Source organism: Pseudorasbora parva, chromosome 12 (genome assembly GCF_024679245.1).
Source record: "Pseudorasbora parva isolate DD20220531a chromosome 12, ASM2467924v1, whole genome shotgun sequence".
Lineage (NCBI taxonomy): Eukaryota > Metazoa > Chordata > Actinopteri > Cypriniformes > Gobionidae > Pseudorasbora > Pseudorasbora parva.
The window spans coordinates 12,553,397-12,579,870 of NC_090183.1; the positions used below are offsets into that span (position 1 = coordinate 12,553,397).

The following is a 26,474-nucleotide window of genomic DNA, read 5'->3' on the forward strand; positions in this document are numbered from 1 at the left end:
CAAGTATGTGTACACACACAAGGAATTTGTCTTGGTGACCGGAGCTTCCAGTGCAGAAGGAACGTACAGACATGGTGCAGACTGTACATAGGAATTGCACACATACACACACAAAACACATTATAAAGAAAAAATAATTCTCGAATCTGATTGGCTGAAGGCCTTTTCCAACCCTGCAATATTCTCCCAGAATCAGCAATGGAACCCTTTCACTTTGAATTGTTTGAATCACAACACTTGCGACATTTCTCACTGAGTTGTAATGTCGGACCAGCAAACTACCATAATAACAACAGTAGTATTTGGGAAATCAATCAAATGTGACATGAACACAGCGTACATTTGGCAATTTGTTTGATTTTCGGTGATTGAGCTTCAGACTGTCAGCGGCCATTAGTTACGTTATCTCAGCCAGTCCTTTGGGAATTTGCCACGGTCTCTTATATAGTTAAAACATTAGGTACTATTCATTTTGGGTATATCAAGGGCAACTTTTCTTTGTTCTTATTGACCCGTTGACGTTTTCCAGAACAAATTGATTTGGCCAAGGGCAAAGTTAAAGGTGCACTATGCAACTTTCTGTCCACTAGAGGTCGCCTATTCAAAACAAAGGCGTAGTTTGATGACGCCAAGTTTGAGCGCAGCATCTTGGGACATGTGGACTTAACATCACAGCCAGTGGAAAATAGGACTCGGGCAGAAATCATGTTCACGAATGTGGTTATTAACGTTACTGTAGTTTAAAGCAGAGCAGGACCGAGTGTTGTGGAGCTGAGCACGGCCGCTGGAGCGATTGTAAACACACGGCTCGCGAGTACCGGGACTTATGACGGGACAGGACACATTCGCCGGGCGCCTGCACTATTTCCGTGTTTCCGGGCATGAGTATAAGGTAAAGCAGCTCTGTTCATCATATTAGATACATTTAAGTGTGTTTAAAATGATGTTATGAAACACTAGATGGATTTTTATTATTATAGGATGGTTGTGTACAGTCACTACCAACACACATTGCTGTATAATCAATTGTAAAAGTGCATGTACCATTATATCACCCCTTTAAACTGTGTGTGAAGATGAACGGAGGTCTTACGGGTGAGGAACGACATTAAGGTGAGGATTTAATGACATCAATTTCATTTTTGGGTGAACTAACCCTTTAATCTAATAAAAATACTCTGATCAGGTTAATAAATACAGTTTAATGTACAGTTATACTCCTTTTATAAATAGTTTCCTCTTATGATCAGCGGGTCCCCTGTGGAGAGGGTGGAACGGAACGGACCTGACTCACATTTCACTGCTGGTTATATATGCCTATATAATCGTGTATGTGGCAAATAAATAAAAATTGAACTTAATGTACCTCTGCCAATTTATATTGTATCCATGTAAAGAAATGGATTCAGCCATAAATATAAACTAAAACTTAACTATTAAGGAATAAAATAATAATTGTAAGCTATTTTAATGAGAAAATACACATTAAACGAACAACAGCAATGCTAGACTTTTCTCAGTGTGGCTGAGCTCAGTGTTGTGACATCATTTTTCAGTTGCTTTCAGTTGTCATTAGTTATAGGTGGTTTGAATGCTTTGTGTCTATGGATGTCTGTTAAACGCTACTTAACTGTGGAGCCTGTAAAGCACTTTGGTCAACTTGTGTTGGTTTTAAACGTGCTATATAAATAAATGTTGATTTGATTTGATTTGATTTGATTTGATTTGATTTGATTTGATTTGATTTGATCATCAGTGAGCTCACTGTTGTGACATCATAGTGGAGATTCCGTTCAGCACAAAGCTGCAAATCTGACTCTCGTTCGCTGTCGGTGTTTGAGGAGCGAATAGATCGAAAGACTTTCGACACTTTCTGCAGATATCCACAACAGATACTGAAGTCACTCGCAGCATTCAGTGTCTATAATGGCGTTGTTTTGCAGTGTATCTCGACTTTTTGACCGTTTTGCTCACTTCTTGCTAAGAAGGGAGACACGAGCACAGCAGTCAGAACCTGCGGCAGAGAAACTTCCAGAGCAGTGTGAGGCCTTGGACTACACTGCCAATGACAAGAAGTCCAGGAAGAGACGCCGCAAGGTGCCTGAGAAGTACCCGCTTGGAGAGAGAGAGGAGGAAAGAGAGGTGAAGGTCAATAAGGGAGGCCGTCATGAAGATGAGGCTGAAATAACACCCTACAAGATAAAGAAGAGAGGACGTGCACAGCAGAAAAAACGAGAGATGCACAGTCTGGAAAAGTTGATGGAGGGAGGAAGTGAGCTTAGGGAAGATGGAGAAAAGAAAAGGAAGAAGAGAAAACGGAAGCAGCGAAAGGTCACAGAACCAACACCGCTTCTTGTGGAGGTCAAACCTCTCCCTTCAACCATCCGATGTCCCTTAAAGCCAATAGAGGGAGAACTACCAATGCTCCCAAGTGTCTCCGGACACCACGCTCTACCAGCCGCTCACCTCAAACCCCTGCCGCCAGTGACAAAACCTGAGCGTCCTCAGAATTCAGATCCAGAACCTGATGAACGCTTTTCCATCTCTTCATCCCAAGTGCGTCATCCCAAACGACTTCCTCCGAGCCCCACTCCTGCACCCGATGAAGCCGTTGCTCTGGGACGCCCTCCCAGCCGGAAGCCTCAGCCGTTCCCTTCTTCCCAGTTTGAGCCCCCTCCAGAACTCATGCTGATCGACATAGAGGATGAGGAGAGCGAGTATGTGGAGTACACGGGGAAGACCTTCTGGGCCAGTGACTTACACAAGTTTGAACGCCCCCAAACGCCGGAGGCCGAAATCAGGCAGAGAAAGGTGCTTGCTTGGTTGGAGGTGGACGAGGACGAGGACGAGGTGCAGGAGGATGCATGGTCAATTGAAGTGGTCCGGGCATTTGAGGAAGAGGACTATGACCCCAGTGAAATGGGAGACTCCGAGGCCATAGAAGGCCCTTTGGATGATGACCCTCAGATCGCAGAGTTCATGAGGAAGCTCTTCTGTGAAGCCTCTCCTGACGGTCCCAAGAACGAGACCGAGAACAATATGAATCTCCAGACAAAGAGAAAAAGAAAATTGCCATTTTCTCTGTTCACCTGGGCAGAGAAGAAGGCCCAGAAAAAGAAGGAGAAGAAAATAATCAAGGAGAAGGAGCGAAGAGAAAAAGAGTTGCTGCTTGATCGGTACATGAACGATCCGTGTCTAAAGCACTTGTGGATCAACAAACACAACCGCATCTACAACTCCTCCTAAAGCAGTTCACCGTCCCTCACTCCCTCCTCACCTTTACCCGGTGTAAATAAAAAAGTCTGCATACTTAAAGTTGAAAGATTCATGACTCTTCCTGATTCAGGCCCTTCATAGATAAGACACATTTAAATGATGTTTACTTTACTTAATTAATTGAATTTAGCGAAATTAGGTATGTTTGTGTTCAATCAGCCTAATATATTTAAAACTGAAGTTTACTTAATTAATTTGCGTTAAAACTACATTAAATATTTGTGCTGACATAACTAACTGGGCATAATTATTTGAAGGTTGACCTTTTTTGTATTAAAAACACTTTTCTTTTATTGGTCGGATGAAATATGTTAATTTTTTGAGAGCTGTATGCCTTGGTTTTCATGAGCTGTATGCCAAAATCATCAGTATTAAAACAAAAGACCTGAAATATTCCAGTTGGTGTGCAATGAATCTAAAATACATGAAAGTTAAATTTTTATCATTACATTATGGAAAATAACGAACTTTATCACAATATGCTAATTTTTTGAGAAGGACCTGTATACTTTAGACATTCTAATAACTATAACTTTGCAACTATATGTCAACTTATTCTACTAACCCTAACGGTCTATTAATACTCTAATGAGAGTTCATTGATAATTACACTATATTGCCAAAAGTATTGGGACGCCCCTCCAGATCTTTGAATTCAGGTGTTTAATCACTTTATGGCCACAGATGTATAAATTAAGCACTAGGCATGCAGATGCTTCTACAAACATTTGTGAAAGAATGGGTCGCTCTCAGGAGCTCAGTGAACTCAAGTGTGGTACCGTGATAGGTTTCCAACTGTGCAATAAGTCCATCCATGAAATTTCCTCAATACTAAATATTCCACGGTCAACTATGAGTGGTGTTACAACAAAGTGGAAGCAATCGGGAACAACAGCAACTCAGCCATGAAGAGGTAGGCCACGTAAAATCACAGAGCGGGGTCAGCACATGCTGAGGGTCACAGAGCACAGAAATCGCCAACTTTCTGCAGAGTCAATAGCTACAGACCTCCAAACTTTCATGTGGCCTTCAGATGAGCTCAAGATCAGTGCAACTTTTTAGGTCAATTTGGCAACATGATTGGGTATAAAAGTGGCAGTGTCTCTCAAGAAGTCAAGATGGGCAGAGGATCACCAATTCCCCCAATGATGAGGTGAAAAATAGTGGAGCCATATCAGAAAGGAGTTTCTCAGAGGAAAATTGCAAAGAGTTTGAAGTTATCATCATCTACAGTGCATGAAATCATCCAAAAATTCAGAGAATCTGGAACAATCTCTGTGTGTATGGGTCAAGGCCGGAAAAGCATACTGGATGCTCGTGATCTTCGGCCCTTAGACGGCACTGCATCACATACAGGAATGCTACTGTAATGGAAATCACAACATGGGCTCAGGAATACTTCCAGAAAACGGTGAACACAATCCACCGTGCAATTCACCGTCGCCGGCTAAAACTCTACACTGTAAAAAATTATTTAAAAAAATAAGTTACCTGGTTGCCATAATTTTTAGTTCATTGAAATTAAAAATTTGAGTTAATACAATGAAGATTTTTGAGAATCTACAAATTGTATTCAAATATTATTAAAAGATTTTGTAAGCATATTGGGTAATTGTGTGTGTTTTATTTCTGATGACGCAGTGAAACAAATTGTGCTATTTTCATGATTTATCACATTTTTTATGTGGTTCAGATTCAATAATATTTTGAGTTTCTATTTATTAAACTAATTTCCTTCATTATATCAACTCAAATTTTATATTTCAATACACTCACATTTTTAAGGCAACCAGGTTACTTACATTTTTAAGTTAAACCAACAATATTTTTTTACGGTGTATAGGTCAAAAAAGAAGCCATAGTTTTGTTCCCGTCCTCAGACCCCCCTCCGGTAAAGATACAGGCCCTCTAACTATAGAAAGACCAATATGATGTTTGTATTATTACCCTTAAAGCTTTAAAATAGAACAATTTCATGACAATATATGAGCCAACAAAAAAACATATTCATTAAGCTGAGTGACTATATGTAAATGCACATGAATATAATCATGATTCAGTGTTGAATTGTGTCTGGTTAGTGCTGGTCTCCACATGGGCTCCTGGCCTGACTGCAGATGGCAGTACAAGCTCAAAGCTGTGTGTGTGTGTGTGTGTGTGTGTGTGTGTGTGTGTGTGTGTGTGTGTGTGTGTGTGTGTGTGTGTGTGTGTGTGTGTGTGTGTGTGTGTGTGTGTGTGTGTGTGTGTCAAGACTGGTAGAAATACCTGAGAGGTGTCAATGAGCAATCGCATGAATCTCAGCAAAATTATACATCGTGACAACACTGTTGGCATCACACACAGTCTCAAAGCAAATATTGTAAACTATACAGCTTGCAGAAAATCCCTTAGAGTCAAAATATAATGTCCATCAATGGATGAAGATGCTTTTATCCCACGAAGAGTGTAGTTACAGCATCTACCAGCAGGGGCATGCATGTATTATTATTAATGTATTCAAATACTTGTATAATGCATTATATATAAAGAAGTTAAGTAGAGAGTTACCCACACTTGCTGTACATTGCCTGACTTGATCCAGACGGTCATCTCGGACACCAAGCTTTGGATCTCAGGAATTACTATAACCAGTTTCAGGAATCTGCAAATATAATAATGCACTTTAACTTTGGTTATATTATATTTACCACAAGATATAGTGCATTATAATGTACATTATATATGATGCATTATAAAAGCTTTAAGTAAAGTGTTGCATGTTCATGTCCGATTTCATTAGACCTGCAATCGTCAAAAATATGAAGAGGAAGATAAAAAAAAAAGATGGAGAAAATAAAAACAGCACAACTCACGAAAGTTTAACTTGATCCAGGTCTATTTGGTCATAGAGATGAAAATAAAACAGGGAGGCTAGCACAATGTGAAACTGCCTCAAACTTAAAAGCTTATAATAATATAATGTCGTAATGATTTTCTTCTATTGTTGCAAAAATAGAGGTAGTAACAGTACCTTTGGACTGTATTCAAAGAAAGAAACCTTATTGTTACATAAATCAGACAATCACAAGCGTCTTAAGGCTGTCTGAATATGTTTTTCACAAGAGGACAATGTGAGCATTAGTCCATGGCAGAGGTGGGTAGTAACGAATTACATTTACTTCGTTACATTTACTTGAGTACATTTTTTGGGTAACTTGTACTTTTAGAGTATATTTAAAAATGGGTACTTTTACTTTTACTCAAGTACATTTCTTTTAAAAAAAAATGTACTTTTACTTAGTTACATTCGGTGGCGTTCCTCCGCTACTGTCAATGGTGATAATTAATTATATATTTTAAAATAAGTTATGACTTGTTCGCAAGTCTCGCGAAACGTTGGAGAGGCTGCTTCGCGAGAGGTGGATACGCATCACCCGCATAAATTTAGCGCGCGTTTAGTCAGAAGATGATGGCCGAAGCAGAGGGAGATGTTTGTGAGCTAAGGCAGATCACCCGTACGTGGCCTCATGTTCAGCCTGTTTTCAGTCCAAGATGTCAAAAAGAACAGTTTCATAAACTAATGCATGCTGTGTGCACCAATATGAACTGACTTCTCAGCATACAATAATTCCAGCTCCAACCTGAGAGAGCAGTGGTAAGTGTAACAATGATGCCTATATTTGAACACTGTTAATGGTAATTTGGTAACTATGGGCACTTTTCCTTTATTGTAATACTATTTCACACACTGTCCGAGTGTTTTCCTCATATGCGCTCTTGTGCAACATTGACAAATCGTTTGAATCCTCCGAACACACGTCCACAAACAAACGTTCACATCTGCACATTTACATTATCTTTTTTTTCTCATAAAACGAGCAACCTCATTGGCAAAATGTACCTGTGACAATGTTTTTGCAAACCACAAAATACGTACCAATACACACTGCAGGAATTCCAACAGAAATGAACACTACACGCAGAAAAACTGCATTTTTTGTTAGTCTATGGTTTGTAAAACATTTTGAATTTTGCGTCACAGCTCCATGTTCTGCTTTTCTGATTCACCAGACTTGCTCGATAGCTCAGCTGATACAGATTTGTATTTGCAATGCGAAAAGCTTGAGAGCGAACCCCGTGAAGAACGAGTCATGATAAGAGCTCAAAGACGAGTTCTAAACACAAGCTAAAAATACATGGACACAATTTTATTTTTGTCACATTTGCTTTTGTTAACACTTTCGGGTAGGTTTAGTGTAGGCTACGTTAAAAACACAACGTAACAAAACATGTCAGATTCACGCAAATCTGTTCTGGAAAAAAATAAGCTTTTAGCGCCACCCAGTGGACATTTCACTTTGAAACTGTCGCAATATGTACGTATTGGTACATATTTTGTGGTTTGCAAAAACGTTGCCACAGGTACTGATGAGATCAGGCTAAAAACGAAACAAATTGAATAGCCTAATGTGACATCTTGCATTTATACACATATCCGGACAGACAACAGTCTGCAGTGTTTAAAAATGGGACTGTATTTTTAAGAATGCATATACTTATAAAAATATAAGAACAAAGTATGTTTTAAAAAGAGCTGTGGTTAGCCCAGCACACCATTAATTTACACTGTTTAACCATTAAACACACACACACACACACACACACACACATATATTTGGAGGTGTGTGAAAGCTCTCTAGTAGTCTGAAATTCAGGGTTTTTGGATCTTATCAATCAGATCGAAAGTAACTAGTAACTAAGTACTTGAGTAGTTTTTTCATCTAATACTTTTTTACTCTTACTCAAGTAACTCTTACGATTGTTACTTTTACTTGAGTAAATATTTCCGTAAGTACTTGTACTTTTACTTGAGTAAAGATTTGAACCAGATCAAACTAAACTAAATGTTTGCTGGTTCATTTGAGTAACTAAAGGGGATAGCTTTAAGATGATCTTCACTTACAGTGCCTACAAACAACATTTACACTAAAATATTTAGCATTGCATCAGTCACCTGTTCTCAGAGTATTACCCAGATGATTTTATGTGAAGGTATCATGTTATCAGATACATTTGATCTTCAAAATGTGTTAGTAAATGCTGATATAAAGATTAATAAATGCGGTTGATTATTATTTATTGTTAGTTAATATCAACTAACTAAAAAAACGAAACCTAACTGTAAAGTGTTACCGTCCCTGCAGTCAGACACTGTTGGAAATACAGCAGCAATATCATTTGGAAACAACAAATAATCATTTACAGTGAAATGAAAAGGAAAAAAGGCTTTTTGAAATGACTGTAGGTTAATGGCTGTATGACTGTACGTTGCATCATGGGTGTAAAATGAACATATGTCATAAAAACAGGTTGGTGACGCATTTTGTCTGATAAAAATGTGGAAATGGCTGCAATGTTAGCACATAAATGTGGACTGATCCAAACTTTGACTGAGAGTGGAGGAGTGGGGCAAGGCTGTCCAGGTCATATTTGATGTAGAAACAGAGAGGCAAACTTGGAGATGGAGAGGCAGAGATGTAAACAGGAAGCGTAAATCAAGGAAAAATGGGATCTTGGAGTAGCCTGACAAGCCAGAGTCGCATCCAGAGCCGATTTGAAAGACCGATGTTCGCCAGCTTCTTAGTTTTCAAGTAACACGCGGAAACGTCTCTGCCGTCATTATGTTAATCCTGCCCACCGACTCTATACACGATGTGATTGGCCTGTCAGAGTTTGTTTTTTCAGCTCGCAAGCCAACGGTGAGTTGCTAGGGTGTCCGGCGCTAGGGTGCGTAGGGATTTCTAGGCTAACACTGGAGCCCAAATCCAGTTTTGCGTCTCACGGGTAAAGCTGTGGCAATAGCCAACAATACATTGTGTGGGTCCATTTTTATTTTATGCCAAAAATCATTAGGATATTGATATCATGTTCCATGAAGATATTTTGTACATTTCCTACTGTAAATATATCAGAAATGTATTATAAGTAGTATTACGCATTGCTAAGGACTTTATTTCAAAGGAGATTTTCTCAATATTTAGATGTTTTTGCCCCCTCAGATTCCAGCTTTTCCAATAGTTGTATCTCAACTCCTATCCTAACAAACCACACATGACATGCAGCAGTACCGTCTCACTCTCTTTCCGGCGCGGGTATAATAATTATAATGCTGAAGGTGAGGTACAATTCATACTTCTATATTAAATAACTTACGAAGTCATTTGAAAACTCGGCGGTTCTTTCAGAATGCTGCGCTCCATCACTGCATGTGCTGTGAGTTTAACCTGCTTTAGACTAATCCTGACTACTGAGCATTTCGTTTAAGTAGCATACATTTTGTTCTTGCACTGATGTTAAATTTGTAGACATTTTGCACTTTGACAGGCAGTTTGAGATAAAGGCTACATTTGTGTGTAGTGATTCTGATTCTGCCATTGAAATGACTGGGAAAAAGTTTCCAAATCTACCCGAATTCAACCCATACTATGCTAATGCACTTTCTTTATCAATTTGAATTCCGGAAAAGTGGCTAGTAAAAAATATAAGTGACTGGTAAAATTGGGCATCCACCAGCCACTGTGGCTGGTAGGCAAAAAAGTGAATTTCCCACCCTGGTGGCCTGTCAACATTTGTGTGTGTTTACTCGCAGTTTATGAGGACATGATTCGGTTTATGGACTATTGTATTCAACTAAACCTTAGCAGTAGCAAGCAAAACGGTTTTGCACATCAGACTAGTGTAACGTTATACATAGAACAACAATGGAGTAACCGTTAGCGCATTTGAATGACGAAGCACGCTTTGTGAGAGCGCTAGGTTTATGTTTGGGTGGTTTTACAATAAGCAAACTGACACCTATAGTGGTCAGATAAACAAATGTATTAAAACACACACCATAGATCGCATGCTCCATTGATAAATTAACTAACGTTATACACGATCGTGTTGTTTACTGATGTTTACTTGCGTGACGATAGCCAACAACACAGACATTTGAAGCAGTTTTACTCACCGCCTGTTTCCAAAGCAGGACCGTGAACCTTTATGGTTGGGACCGCTCCATCAAAAACACACTTCTTTGGTATCTGTTGATTTTGTGAAGTCCTGTGACAGCAGTGACCGTGCAGATCCACTTTTGCGACGCGACTGAAGCGATGTTGTGACGCTTCTCGTCATTTCTGCGTTCAAATCGGTTCAAATGCAGCGCTGCCTTCCCAGAATGCTGTGCTGAAGCGTTGAAGTCGCCTGATGTCACCCATAGGAATAAAGTGGAGCGCGGCGCAACAGAAGTTTTGCACGGACGATTGGATCTGCACCTGAGAGCAGTGTTTATGGGCGTGCATTTCCTCTCTCGCCTCTAGTCACGTGCGCGCGCACACCCTACTGGGAGAAGAGCCCGTACGGCCCATACAAGGACCTTCTGCTCTGTCGAGTCAGCAGACCCATACTCGAAAAAAACTCTCCGAAACTTGTGAGAAACTGGAAGGAGTATTTTTGACACAGAAATACTCCATCAAACGTCCAACATTAGTTTTTGAAACTTTGTCTATGTTTAGGATGAGAATCCAAGTCTTTAACAGTGTAAAAAGCTCAGTATGCATGAGCAGCCTCAAGTACCGTGGTGTAAACATCTCTGAGGACCTGACTTGGACTACCCATATTCAAACACAAGTTAAGAACGCCAGGCAAAGACTGTACCATCTGCGACAGCTGAGGAAATTCCGGGTCTCACCAGCAATCCTGAAAACGTTCTATTCAGAGGCCATAGAGAGTGTATTGACTCAGTGTATCTCAGTGTGGTATGGGAACAGATCAAATAAAGACTGTGCGCTTAGCTGAGCGCATCTCAGGGTCTGCTCTCCCCTCTCTACAGGACATTTACCTCAAACGCTGCAAAAGCAGAGCTATTAAAATCATCAAAGGTTCCATCCACCCCAGTAACCATCTTTTCACTTTATACCATCTGGTAAGCGCTTTCGTAGTCTGATGGCAAAAACCATGAGACTCAGGAAGAGCTTCTTCCCCCAGGTCATCAGGCTCAACATTATGAAGCTGCAGACTCGGAGCCTGCATCCACAGACCCGCACTCAGAGTCCCGCATTCTCAGACCCCTCGTTTTTAAGAAACAGCGCCTCCTGCTGTTCTGAAGACCGTACAACACCCTTATCCAAATAAGATGCAATATTACGTTATCGTTTCATTTAAAGTTTTCATTTAAAAATGAATTTACACAAAATAACGCTTTTGCAAACATCTTTGCATTCCCAAAAAATGTCTTTGTTTTCTCTGACTAAGTACGCAGTAGATTTATTTATTTATTTAATATAAAGTGTGGGCAATTGAAAGAAAATTACTGATGGACAAAATACAATTACAGATTGAACTATCCTCTGAAAAATATTATGATATATCGCTACAATTCTTTTTTTTCGTTCAATATTTCTTTCAGGTTCACATGCTAATGGTCTAATTAACATATTATACGCAATGCTAACATTACAAAACCATATTTTTTTAAATCTGGAATGCTAAGCATAACTCACACAAGAATAGACAAAACACCAATAATAAACGAGTCTGTACTTTAACTATCACCTAAACATCATATTGCGGTAAACAGGACAAAGCAAAGAAAAAAGGAAGAAAGAATTGTGTTAGTGACTTTGCTTTGTATCTTTAATTGCATACGGTAAAATAATAACTACTGTAAATAATACAGTTTACAATTAGTAATACCATTTTTGAATTGTACAGATTTGTTTATTATTGGTGTTTTGTCTATTCTTGTTTGAGTTTTGCTTTGGATTCCAGATATCAACAGGTTTTTTAATGCTAGCAATGTATAATATGTTAATTAGACCATTAGCATAGGTTGACCTGAAAGAAACATTGGAATTGGAATTAAAAAAACATTGTAGCAATATAATATCACATAACATTTTTCAAAGGATAGTTCAATCTGTAATTGTATATCTTCCATCAGTAATTTTCTTTTATTTAAATAAACAAAAACAAAAAAACTACTGGGTACTTTGTTAGTCAGAGAAAACAATGACACTTTTAGGGAATGCAAATATGTTTGCAAAATCGTTAGGCTAACTTGCTTAGATTTATTTGGAAAACTTTAATTGAAATGACACCGTATTAATATATCTTATTTGGATAAGGGTGTTGTGCGGTCTTCAGAACAGCAGGAGGCGCTGTTTCTTACAAACAAGGGGTCTTAAAAATGCGGGACTCTGAGTGCGGGACTGTGGATGCAGGCTCCGAGTCTGCAACTTCATACTACTCATCAGGCTCCTTAACTCAAAACCAGCCCCTTAACATTTTTATGTCTCCACTTAATCAGTAAGATCTCCATCTTTCACTGCCTCACTTTGACATTCTGACAGTGTCACCTGTTTGCACTTTTACCTTTTGTACATGCCCGTGTATCTTAATATTTAAGAGTACAGTATAATGTACAGTATAATGCACATTGCCTCTTGTATATGCCTGGGTATCTTATTATTTAGGACTGTAGTTTACTCTCATGCTAATTATTTCCATTCTATATTTAATTCTACAGTATACATGTATATACAGTATACACACAGTATCTTATTGTTTAGATTATTTTTTTTATTTTTTTTATTTCTATATTTATGTATATTTTCAGCTGTGCTGTGTTGTATTTTTTATGCCTATATAATCGTGTATGTGGCAAATAAATAAAAATTGAACTTAATGTACCTCTGCCAATTTATATTGTATCCATGTAAAGAAATGGATTCAACCATAAATATAAACTAAAACTTAACTTTAAAGGAATAAAATAATAATTTTAAGCTATTTCAATGAGAAAATACACATTAAATGAACAACAGCAATGCTAGACTTTTCTCAGTGTGGCTGAGCTCAGTGTTGTGACATCATTTTTCAGTTGCTTTCAGTTGTCCTTAGTTATAGGTGGTTTGAATGCTTTGTGTCTATGGATGTCTGTTAAACGCTACTTAACTGTGGAGCCTGTAAAGCACTTTGGTCAACTTGTGTTGTTTTTAAACGTGCTATATAAATAAATGTTGATTTGATTTGATTTGATTTGATTTGATTTGATTTGATTTGATTTGATCATCAGTGAGCTCACTGTTGTGACATCATAGTGGAGATTCCGTTCAGCACAAAGCAGCAAATCTGACTCTCGTTCGCTGTCGGTGTTTGAGGAGCGAATAGATCGAAAGACTTTCGACACTTTCTGCAGATATCCACGACAGATACTGAAGTCACACGCAGCATTCAGTGTCTATAATGGCGTTGTTTTGCAGTGTATCTCGACTTTTTGACCGTTTTGCTCACTTCTTGCTAAGAAGGGAGACACGAGCACAGCAGTCAGAACCTGCGGCAGAGAAACTTCCAGAGCAGTGTGAGGCCTTCGACTACACTGCCAATGACAAGAAGTCCAGGAAGAGACGCCGCAAGGTGCCTGAGAAGTACCCGCTTGGAGAGAGAGAGGAGGAAAGAGAGGTGAAGGTCAATAAGGGAGGCCGTCATGAAGATGAGTCTGAAATAACACCCGACAAGATAAAGAAGAGAGGACGTGCACAGCAGAAAAAACGAGAGATGCACAGTCTGGAAAAGTTGATGGAGGGAGGAAGTGAGCTTAGGGAAGATGGAGAAAAGAAAAGGAAGAAGAGAAAACGGAAGCAGCGAAAGGTCACAGAACCAACGCCGCTTCTTGTGGAGGTCAAACCTCTCCCTTCAACCATCCGATGTCCCTTAAAGCCAATAGAGGGAGAACTACCAATGCTCCCAAGTGTCTCCGGACACCACGCTCTACCAGCTGCTCACCTCAAACCCCTGCCGCCAGTGACAAAACCTGAGCGTCCTCAGAATTCAGATCCAGAACCTGATGAACGCTTTTCCATCTCTTCATCCCAAGTGCGTCATCCCAAACGACTTCCTCCGAGCCCCACTCCTGCACCCGATGAAGCCGTTGCTCTGGGACGTCCTCCCAGCCGGAAGCCTCAGCCGTTCCCTTCTTCCCAGTTTGAGCCCCCTCCAGAACTCATGCTGATCGACATAGAGGATGAGGAGAGCGAGTATGTGGAGTACACGGGGAAGACCTTCTGGGCCAGTGACTTACACAAGTCTGAACGCCCCCAAACGCCAGAGGCTGAAATCAGGCAGAGAAAGGTGCTTGCTTGGTTGGAGGTGGACGAGGACGAGGACGAGGTGCAGGAGGATGCATGGTCAATTGAAGTGGTCCGGGCATTTGAGGAAGAGGACTATGACCCCAGTGAAATGGGAGACTCCGAGGCCATAGAAGGCCCTTTGGATGATGACCCTCAGATCGCAGAGTTCATGAGGAAGCTCTTCTGTGAAGCCTCTCCTGACGGTCCCAAGAACGAGACCGAGAACAATATGAATCTCCAGACAAAGAGAAAAAGAAAAGTGCCATTTTCTCTGTTCACCTGGGCAGAGAAGGCGGCCCAGAAAAAGAAGGAGAAGAAAATAATCAAGGAGAAGGAGCGAAGAGAAAAAGAGTTGCTGCTTGATCGGTACATGAACGATCCGTGTCTAAAGCACTTGTGGATCAACAAACACAACCGCATCTACAACTCCTCCTAAAGCAGTTCACCGTCCCTCACTCCCTCCTCACCTTTAACCGGTGTAAATAAAAAAGTCTGCATACTTAAAGTTGAAAGATTCATGACTCTTCCTGATTCAGGCCCTTCATAGATAGAATGGAAAGATTGTATTAGTTTATGTTAGTGTTTAATGTTCAGTTATGTTGGACATTGAGGAGTTTCTGTAATTTGGTGGTTATCATTATGCAGAAGAGTGGTGCCAGTGTTTAGGCTGTGGGCACTTATATTTAAATTTATTGGATGTAATTCCTGCCCTCAATTAAATATTTTTAGTTTGTCCAAATAGTTATTTTTGCATTTTAATTTTAAAAATATGCTTGTTATTTAAAAGTTTTAAAGGCAAATTAAATTAATATCAGTGTTCACCTTACATAATAAACTTTTATAAATTTAACATAACATCATTAAGTAAATGGCACATATAAATATTATGCAACACTGACAAATTCAGAAGTATTTACTCAAAGAAATTGTGCCAGCTTTACTTTATTTATTTTTTTGTTCATATAACTAAATTGTTATTTGTAAAAAAAAAAAAAAAAAAAAAAAATGCTCAATATAGTTGTGTGCAACCACTTACCACATATTATATCATTTTAAATTTTTAAGTAATTTTTTGAGTGTGACGACGCAATGCAAACTGCTTTTGTACTCATAGCTTGGAGCCCATTTGGAGGCTTATTAGAATCTCAAAAACTGAAGTTTCCACAAAATGCGGGATGAAATTCAATATGAGCTGGCTCAGTTTTGTTTGTTCTTCTGTATTTTGACGTAGTATTCAAAGAGCTCCTAGTCTTTAAAAAGCAGACTGAGGCTTGTTCATATAAACTACAGGAGGTGACAGCTAAAGTTTGGGAGAATTTGATTATTTGTTCACATTGGCTACCAAAGGTAAAGTTGATCAGTTTCTTGAATGTTTGTTAAACTACCATAGACACATACAGTATATGCATATGAGATGTTTGAATATAAAAGAATAAGTGATTTCTTCTTGTTTGTAGAGACTGAAATGGTTCTTTAACACAGGATCTTGTTGTTGCTTCTCATCTTTTCATGTCTGATTGGTATACACTTTCTATTCTATTCCACATTATGTGGTTGATTAAAAGTTTGCAATTAATTCAAAGTGTTGAGGATTCTCACATTTTTTGTCGACTTCTGCAATTCTTTTTTATTTTAAAAGTATAATATAAATAATTATAATATAAGCAAATATAATAATTGCTAATGTGGCGGGCGGTAATTGGTAAAGATTCACACTAGTGTACAACTAGGACAAAGCAGACTATCTCCCCCCCCCCCCACATATATATATATATATATATATATATTATATATATATATAATTTATTTTTTGCCATATTTGAGAAAGGGTCAGTTAGTTATAGCTACATAACACCATTAGATGGCAGTAAGTACCGTCTTTACGAGTAAGTCGACAAAGACTTTTATATAGGACTTGGTTGTGCATTTTACAAAAGCATTGGCTAGTGATGTGATGGGATGGGAAATCCCTTTAATTGTTAAAAGGGCAGACATCGCTTTTCTTAACGGACATTCAAACATTCATTTTGTGAGACTGACCTGGAGAATATTAGCCGACTGCAGGTAATACAGTCGTTTAGTCCATCTCTCTCATAATACTCTACATAAGCCGACTCAGTGTTCATACTCCGTTACTAGTTATAAAGTGACGTTTTAGAAAGGGGAAAAACTGTTATTGTGCTTGGATGTTCTGGTGCTCAGTCACCACGGGCCAGAGGGCATAAGAAAATGGGCTGGGTGTTGTTGTTTTTTTAGCGCTTTTCTCATTCTGGAGTGAGAAGAATCTTGGAACCCGTAATCTGCACAACCATTTACAACTAATCTTAATGGAGAATTAAGGGTTGAAAATAAACTATGACTACACGCAATGAAAAATATTTCGCCCGAACAGGGACTTGAACCCTGGACCCTCAGATTAAAAGTCTGATGCTCTACCGACTGAGCTATCCGGGCTCTGTAGAAAGGAGGTGATGCCCACTTTTTTCACCAACTAATAACATTTTTTCGGATCAACAAAAGTAAACAATAGAATAAACAATACACACGCTAATGTTGCCACATGTCGTCGCGCGGCGTTTAGAAACGGGGTAACGTAACGTAAACTTATGCGTTTATTATTGCCTTGACATTTCTTTAAAAAATGAAATTAAAACAATACCAGATTTATTATATTAATTATCCAACTCACTCTCCTTATCGCAAAATATATTCGGATTTTTTATGGCGTAATTTGTCCTAGTTAAACGGACTTGTTGGCGTTTACATGACCTTTCAGTCCGATTGAACAAACAATGCGAGTATGAATATATAATGTAAACGTAGTTGTAACCTTACGTTGATATTGCCAATAAACTGTTTTTAAATATTGGAATAGTTGGTATATTTCATCTTAAAATTCCTTAGGTTTGCATCAATTTATCGGAATGTTTAAAGGGGTAACGTACTTCAGCTGAGAAGCTGAATCCGTATTTAAACTGGGTCATCAATGAAGTAGAAATGTGAAATTATTTTTGAATTTGGTGCCTTCAAGACTGAGAAATTAGAAAATGTATTTTTGTCTCATGGGGATGAAAGACTAAAATTACCAGAATGCTTCGCTGCCCGGTGAGGACATTCCCAAAGCCACCAACTTGTTTACTGTGACTGAGTTGAAGAAGACACTACAATTAAAAAATGAACGTGTCTGTTCAATATAATGAGTGAGTCACCGCGCGAGTATCACAGCACTGACTGCAGGAGTGATATAACGTTAAATGAGCTGATGAGCTCTTGTGATTAGAGCTGAGGTAATCGCGACTACACTCAAAGCGAGTTCAGTCTGGCGCGCTTCAGTTCATGCCTTTGCAAGCTTAACTTTCATAGAAATTAATTTGAGAAGTTAAAAGACTTACATTGCTCTCCATAGCTCCGTTTAAATGAGTGCCTGTAGCTGCAAGCTGAGTGTAATCTCCCATCCCCCATGCGCGTGTTCAAAACATGCGGCAAGGGGGGAGGGGGGGGCACAATCATTTGAATATCGTTAGCCTCATAGCATAATTGCCTAAGTCATATTTCAATGTTTTTGGTAAACAAGAAAAAACAATTTTTTTATAAATCACATTATTTTTTATTGATATTATAACAGTACATTCAACCAGATGTGTGAACAAGTATGCAAAAAGAAAAAGATCCATCATCAATTGCCTAACCAATAAAAGTGACTTAGGCAGAATATGCCATGACTTAGGCATTTTTTCTCTTACATAAAAATTGCTAACATAACATAACATAAAAGTTGTTTTACTCCCCTAAATATAACCAAGATGTGTAACTTGTGAACCCTAACCAAGTTGTTTCTTATTAATGTCTAACTTTAACCACTGTTTTCCTTTTCCACCCTTAATCGAAGTTCCACTTAGGTGCTTTGCAAACATAACCAAAGTTTTTTTATTCTCCTAAATATAACCAAGATGTGTAACTTGTCAACCCTAACCAAGTTGTTTCTTAATGTTTAACCTTAACCACTGTTTTTCTTTCCCACCAAGTTCCACTCAGGTGTTGTGCACACTCATTTTCACACTGTCTATTGATGAGGGAGGTTGTCATAGTACTGGTGGGCTACTCTTGGTAGTACTGGTTTCATTGCCTGCAAGTCATTGAATTTCCTGAGAGTAATTGGCAGTTGGGCAGGAAAGAGTGGGACCCAGTGGAATGGTTCTTTGGGGATGTTGATTCGCTGAGGCAGGCCATTCAGACTCAAAATCCAACTTGTACCGGATTCGACCATCAGCCAAGTACTAGAGAGCCCGGAGGCCATGGACTGTGGGGTCACCAACTTTTTTACCTGGTCGAATTTTGGTGACGTAGGCCCCAGATAACTTCATGAAGTCATTGTGGTATAGCTAGGTCACCTTGTATGGGGATGGATGTATTTGTGCAGTCTCAAAGATGACAAGGTTTGTCTGTTTTATGGGCACATTTTGGACTACAGTCTGGATATACAGCTTGCGTGTCTCCCAGAAAGGCATGGACCAGAAATTGTTGAAGATATCTGTTCTATGCTCTTCAGTCAGTAGTTCACAACTTCGTTTCTCTGACTTTAAGCAGTGCTGTGATGTGCAGGGTGGGCCCATGGTCTTTGGTGGTCTCTCCTGTCCCATTGGATTCTTGTAATTCTCCCCCTTAAGACGCTTCTCCTTTATCAGCTCTCGCTTCCACATATCTGGCCTTGGGTGCCTATGACGTTGAACAGCAGAAGTTTCAAGTACATCTCCTGCATCTCCTACACTGACAGCTCCTTGAGCTGTGTCTGTATCACTACCATTATCTGGGCTGTCATCTTTCTCAGGACTATAGTCCTCATCCAAGACAGTGTCATCGATTTCACTATTTGACGATAAATCAGGATCTGATTCAGCTCTGGAGGCTTTACTGGCTGTTTCCTCTTCTATCTGTTGCCCCATGTCTACGTCATTACCTTCTTTCTCAGGTCTGCTCTCATCTAAATCCTCTAACTCCACTACATGGGTATCAACTTTATTTCCTGACATTAAAGCAGAAAATGCAGTGCTGTTTAGTATTTTAACTCAGTAAATCATGTTAAATTCATAGGTTCACTGCAAAAAAAAATTATGTCTAGTCAAAATGTCTAATTTATAAATAAATAAAAAAAAACACTATTTTACTTTTTTATTTTACTATTTTTAGTTTTATTTGCACTTAAAATAAAAAGTAAATGCTTGAAAAAATTACTTCACTTGCCTAAAAGTCTTTTTATGGTGATGTTTCTTAACTGTAAAGATTTGTTCTGACCAGAAATGAGGTTATATTTTGCTAGTGTTGGCTAGCTACTTCATCATATCTTGTAGCAAAAAAAAGTCAAGTTTAAATACACAGTTTATAATCCCTTTGATTGACTGAAATTACATTTAGTGTCTAGAAAATTTAAGAAATATGAACTCTTACCAAATGAAAATGAATCAAACAGAAGAGCTAATACATCACTTCTGGACATCTGTCCTCCCATGTTTTCTGCCATTTTGTTTGTATCAAAACTGCCTAAGTCAAAGAGATGACTTAGGCAGATAGTGTTTTTGGATTCTAATAAGTGTTGTGATTGGCTAAGGACATAGGCAGAAAGGCAGGATGATGCAGCAGTGGTAGGACAGTAAAGTTAGGCAGATATCTCAATTGGGCCAAAAAATGACTTAAGCAATTATGCTATGAGGCTAATACTCCAGGGTTTCTACTGATACAAAGCCATATGCTAATCGCTGAAGTAACCCTTTAACAACTACTACAGACACGTGGCATGCTTGAGAACGTTTTGCATAATTATTTATTGAAGACGCCTGTTAGCTAGGACTGATTAGTTATTTGTTATAATTTACATAAACCAGTTCTCATTATTGAAAAGTCAAGACAAATTTAATTAACGCAAACAATTGACCATTAATGTAAAAAAAAAAAAAAAAAAACGCTTCTTGATTTCTTTCATTATTAACCATTTTATATGCATCACGTGCTTGCAAGGTGACGACAGTGCGTTGGTTACCAAGAGGCGCAACAGACGGTTATTTATTTATTTTTTATGTGTACATTAAATTTAGTACAAATATTACCGTGATGAGTAACTTAAGCAGAGCCACTCCTTGTATTTTAATACAAATGACAAGTCAATTTAGACTAAAATATTTATTGATTTTCTAGAAATACTGTCCATAAAAACAATATAAAACATTTTACAAAACGTGTCCAATCATGTGCATTTAAACAGTGACATCCATTAAAAAAAAAATCACAAATTCAAGTGCAAAAATCTTACATGCTTACTGTGGACAACATGTAAAAAATATATATAAACTGAACATTCACAGACCATTCAGAATTGTTTACAAAAAAGTGGAAAAAAATAGCACTGGTTGCAAAAACAAAAAACATTGGTGACATTTTTTAGCTAAAATGAAAAGGCATGACAGCAGCAACAAAAAAAGCAATTAAAAATACTTATTGTAAAAAAAACTACACAAGTTTGAACACAGACTGGCACTAGTGGTCAGATTTCTTCATTCATCGGTCAGATTTTCTGGCGTATGGAAGCATTGGTGGGGAACCTAAAAAAACGAACAATAAAACAATATGATAAGAAATGAATCCAACCCCACATGCCTTACCTACCAACTGCAGCACAAGGGAGTATTTGTGCAGACGAACAGGCATGCACACCTCTGTGAACCAAGACCATCCAGAATGTGACTGATCACACAAGAAGGTGAATTTGTCTGAACTCCTGTGACTGGGTAACATGGAAATGAGGCCAGACCGTCACTCACCTAAAGGCCACATGGACCCCGGTGCCAAACAACTCAAATACAGCCAGGTTCTATTTTCTAGAAACCACTTCTGCCGAAAGCTCGTGGTATCGGGGAAGCTATGCCTCCTGTCCGCTCTGGGGACTGTAAAATGGTAAGTTCAGAAGTCACAAATGGCCATTATTTAGTTAACGTTTTGGATCCTTTCACCTTCAGTGTTTATATGGATCCTAGTAAAGCAAAAATACTAACCGTCTTGTGTAATCAGTTTCAGAAACAGGGTCCAAGTTTGTTTATATTAATTCCACTACCATTTAAATGCAAGAGCAAAATTCAAGCGTGATAGTAGAGTAACATGCTTCAGTTGTCCAGTAGGAGGTCAGTGGAATTTTTTTCCCCTATGTTCCAGGTTCATACAGCCAATAAATACAAAATATATACTGTTTATAAGCTTGTGATCAGTAAGATGCTGTTTTTTTTTTACTTTATTAAATCAAAGAATCCTAAGAAGAAGAAAAAAAAGTGTCAGTTTCCACAAAAATATTAAAGGTCCCATGGCATGAAATTTTTATTTTATGAGGTTTTTCAACTCAAACCTCATTTTATTTTATGAGGTTTAGTTCCCCTAGCCTGAATGTGGCTATACATGTTGATCGGTGTAAACAGAGTTCTGGTTGTCTGTCTCTGCCTGAGAAAATCCTGTTTTGACGTCATACTAGGAAAGGTTTCCTCCCCTTCCTCTGCTTTTGCACCTAACTAAACCACGCCCCCTCCACACGTAATCTCATTTCAAATGCAAAGATGTCAGCCAATCACAACAATGGGTGTTTTCACTGAAGACTCACAGCAGACACGCCCCTTGAAACAGAACATTCCAGCCAGAGGGCTAAAATCAGTATAGAAAAAAAAAGCATTTTATTTCTAAATTATAACATTTTTTGATGTAAAAACCATACTGACAATATAAGTACACCTCAGGAAACATTATAAAATAATAAAACAATCCATGCCATGGGACCTTTAAGCAGCACCAAATGGTAATAAATGTTTCTTGACCAGCGAATCATTATATTAGAATGATGATCATGTGACACTAAAGTAATAAGTAATGCTAAAATTTCTGCTTTGCCATCACAGAAATACATTTCATTTTAAAACATTAAAACAGAAAAAAAACGATTTAAAAAATATAATAGTTTTTCACAATGTTTACCATTTTTGACCAAATAATTGCTGCCTTGTTGAGCTTTACAAAAAAAAGTAAAAAAATAAAATCTTACCAACCCCAAACTTTTGAACAGCAACGTATTTTTGAAAAGAATAGATTTGTCCGTTACATTTGTTAAGAAATAAGAAACTTATTTTCTATGGTATTCAACAGGATTCCACAAGTGCTGTTGAATTAAAGGTGAACTATGTAGTATTTTTGCAGTAAAATATCCAAAAACCACTAGGCCGGTGTTATATATTTTGTTCAGTTGAGTACCTACAATATCCCAGAAGTTTCCAACTATTTGTAAATTGTGAGAAAATTGCTATTTTAACTAAGGACAGGGACGTTTCAGCATTGCATTTGAGGGAGTCGCCTGTCAATTGCGTCATATCTGCGTTACCCTCGGTTTCGGCTTTTATTTCGCAGGAGCGCTTTACTCTTAGCAGTGTGAACAAGTGAACGCACGGAGTAAAGTCATCACCGGCTGTGATGAGAAGACCACATCTCCCAAGATGCCGCGCTCACACTTTGCGTCATCAAACTACGCATTTGTTTTGAATAGGCGCCCTCCAGTGGACGGAAAGCTGCATAGGGCACCTTTAAGTTATTAGTCGCAATGTTTATACAGCAGTTAAGATTGGGTTGGTGTTTGTGTAAAAGATGACCGTATTTCCACTAGCCTCACCCTACCTGGATGACCGGCTCCCAGACGCAGCTGGACGGTCTCCAGATGTTGGATATACTCTGTGAGGGAACGTTCCTGATCTTGGGAAGAGCTGATGGAGCGCTCAGCTGGTCCCAGCACAGAACTTGAGTACATTCTTAGTGGAAGAGAATAGGAGAAAAGTTAATTTACTAAAAACAATGTTTGGCTACTAGAAGGCAAAACAAATCTAAAAAGTTGTAAATTAACTAGAAATTTCTCTTTCCTTTTCAGATTTTCATGTTTAATTCAGTGTTACTTGCTGTTTCTTTTTAATTGTAAAATTCACTAGCATTTTCTGAGTGAGAATGGTTTCTACACTGATTTTTTTTTTCAGCATAGATCAACATAACTGTGTGAAGAAAGAAACATGTCACCTATTATTCAGCCTGAAGGGTGATTTGATTGGTGGTACTAGAGACGAGACCACACCCCTTTGAGCGAAGGCAAGATCCCGGGTGGGTGGAGAGTTGAACGCAACTCCAGTCTGCTGCGGCCTCAGCACTTCAGTCCTCAAAGCAGGAACTAACAGAAGGAAAGACGCCACATGAACGACTAATGATTCAAGTTACCAAATCAAAGTCTCTTAAATACTCCAGCTGAACAAGTGAATCATGCTACTGCTAACCAAGTGACCACACTGACCTGTGTTAGGTCCCGTTCCATGCCTGTTAACGGTGGCACAGCCTACTGATATTTTCCTTGTAGCTCTTTGCCATTTCCTGGTAAGGAACTTCAGTCTAAAAAAAGAAAAACATGATAGAAAACTATGAAACAGTGATTATGTGACTGGCATAGCGGCCTGTAGGGAAAAAGCAATAGAACTTCAGCATAGGTCTGTTTTTTAAACCTCAGAATATTTAAAATATTTCTTGGAAAAACAATGCAAGTTTTGAAACTTGTGATCCATATACAGCACAAATGTTTATAGAGCGATTGTAAAACTAATCCATATGAATTGTGTGGTTTAGTCCAAATTTTATGAAGAGACACTTACGATATACATCATATACACCTACCTAAAGGATTATTAGGAACACAATACTGTGTTTGACCCCCTTTTGGCTTCAGAACTGCCTTAATTTTACGTGGCATTGATTCAACAAGGTGCTGAAAGCATTCTGTAGAAATGTTGGCCCATATTGATAGGATAGCATCTTGCAGTTGATGGAGATTTGTGGGATGCACATCCAGGGGACGAAGCTCCCGTTTCACCACATCCCAAAGATACTCTATTGCGTTGAGATCTGGTGACTGCGGTGCAGTGAACAGCTTGTCATGTTCAAGAAACCAATTTAAAATGATTCGAGCTTTGTGACATGGTGCATTATCCTGCTGAAAGTAGCCATCAGAGGATGGGTACATGGTGGTCCTAAAGGGATGGACATGGTTAGAAACAATGCTCAGGTAGGCCGTGGCCTTTAAACAATGCCCAATTGGCACTAAGGGGCCTAAAGTGTGCCAAGAAAATATCCCCCACACCATTACACCACCAGCCTGCACAGTGGTAACAAGGCATGATGGATCCATGTTCTCATTCGGTTTACATCAAATTCTGACTCTACCATCTGAATGTCTCAACAGAAATCCAGACTCATCAGACCAGGCAACATTTTTCCAGTCTTCAACTGTCCAATTTTGGTGCGCTTGTGCAAATTGTAGCCTCTTTTTTCCTATTTGTAGTTGGAGATGAGTGGTACCCGGTGGGGTCTTCTACCGTTGTAGCCCATCCGGCTCAGGGTTGTGCGTGTTGTGGCTTTACAAATGCTTTGCTGCATACCTCGGTTGTAACGAGTGGTTATTTCAGTCAATGTTGCTCTTCTATCAGACGGCCCATTCTCCTCTGACATCTAGCATCAATAAGGCATTTTCACCCACAGGACTGCCGCATTCTGACATTCAGTCTGGAGTTCAGGAGATCATCTTGACCAGGACCACAACCCTAACTGCATTGAATCAACTGCCATGTGATTGCTTGATTAGATAATTGCGTTAATGAGAAATTGAATAGGCGTTCCTAATAATCCTTTAGGTGAGTGTATAACAGATTCGAATTATAATCGAATTCAGGCTTTAAATCACATGGAATTATCGAACAGCAAACAGAAACTCAACCGAACTTGCTTGACAAGAATTAACCTCAAAAGTTACACCCAAGAATTTTCCGTACTAACCCGAGCAGACACATGGTTGAACCTCCACAAAGGCATTTTTTTCTTACCTTGAGATAGCGATGACTACTCTGACAGACGTTCTGAAGCGGTTTAGAGGTCTGGAGACCTGCGATTGGCTTAACGTTGGCTGTGCGCCCATGCGAGCTATAAGCGCAAGTGTAGCCTGCTCGCACTCTTGAAACCCTCCCAGAAGCAACAGCAGATAGCGCTTCTGATACACCAAAGACTTTCTGTAACTCTCTGCTCGCAGGTATTTCTCATAGAGCCGCTGCACCTACAGGATCAAAGCATGCAGCGTAAAAACTGCATTTAGAAATCACACTTATGGAAAAAAAAGTCAGCTTTCAGTTCTACAAAACTTCATTCACTAGACAGGTTTTTTTATATATAACAAATAAAATAAAAATAAAATAAATCCTCAACTTCCTAAAAATAAATGTTTAAAAATAAATGTTTAAGAGAACATTAATATTTGAATAACAGTTGCGGGTTCATTGTTAAAGTATTAGAATTAAAAATATAAAAAATTCTAATAAAGACCTAAATTTAGGACAAAGGGGTTCAGTTGACCAAAAAAAACAAGGTGATGCATCCCTTAGCTAGACCACTGAAAGAGCCAAATCACTGTACATTAAAGCCTTTGATATGTACGATCACACCGGTGTGATCAGAACGATTAGAGCATGACATGATCAAATTCAAAATTCAAATGTGCTTTCGTAAAAAGCAAACAAGCAAAACTAGCTAAACAATGCATTTATAGTTTGTAAAATACACACTTATCAATGGAAGTGGCAATAATGATCCTTCTAGCTACAATATTTTAAACTTGAGGGTAAATACGTTAAACAACTAAAAGAAAGGGACAGATTGTCCGGTGTGAAACTGAGGAGATTTACCTTGTTGTTTGAGAGGTCATTGATGGGTCTGTTTTCATTGCTAGCTGTGACTTTTGACAGTTCAGCTTCTGCTTTTCGTAATGCAGCCTGAAGAGTTGCTTTTTCCTTCTGCCAGGCCAGTTTCTCAGATGACACACACTGTTCTGTAACGGCAGCAGACTTCACCTGAACGGACAGACAGAAATGCACACAAAACCCATCACAACTAAAATCAAAACACTTGCATCATTACCAACATTACCATAAACGCATTCCCCAGAGATGCAGA

At 38.8% G+C, this 26,474-nt stretch overlaps 1 protein-coding gene and 1 non-coding gene across 5 annotated transcripts in view; both read right to left on the minus strand.

The window, feature by feature from the left end:
* Positions 1-16,807: 16,807 nt before the first annotated feature.
* trnak-uuu (transfer RNA lysine (anticodon UUU)) lies at positions 16,808-16,880 on the minus strand. Its single transcript has one exon. It is a non-coding gene; the product is annotated as a tRNA-Lys (tRNA).
* Positions 16,881-20,571: 3,691 nt separating this feature from the next.
* Positions 20,572-26,474, minus strand: part of pcnt (pericentrin) — a 52,767-nt gene continuing 46,864 nt past the window's right edge. For 3 of the 4 annotated variants that reach the window (XM_067459169.1, XM_067459167.1, XM_067459166.1), the window contains 6 exons: positions 26,207-26,371; positions 25,355-25,581; positions 23,779-23,873; positions 23,511-23,658; positions 23,121-23,251; positions 20,572-21,019 (listed from right to left, as the gene is read on the minus strand). In XM_067459169.1, coding sequence (XP_067315270.1) covers positions 20,976-21,019; positions 23,121-23,251; positions 23,511-23,658; positions 23,779-23,873; positions 25,355-25,581; positions 26,207-26,371 — 810 coding nt within the window. In that variant the 3' untranslated portion in view covers positions 20,572-20,975. The remainder of the gene's footprint in view (positions 21,020-23,120; positions 23,252-23,510; positions 23,659-23,778; positions 23,874-25,354; positions 25,582-26,206; positions 26,372-26,474) is intronic. The other variant, XM_067459168.1, reaches the window with a different exon arrangement.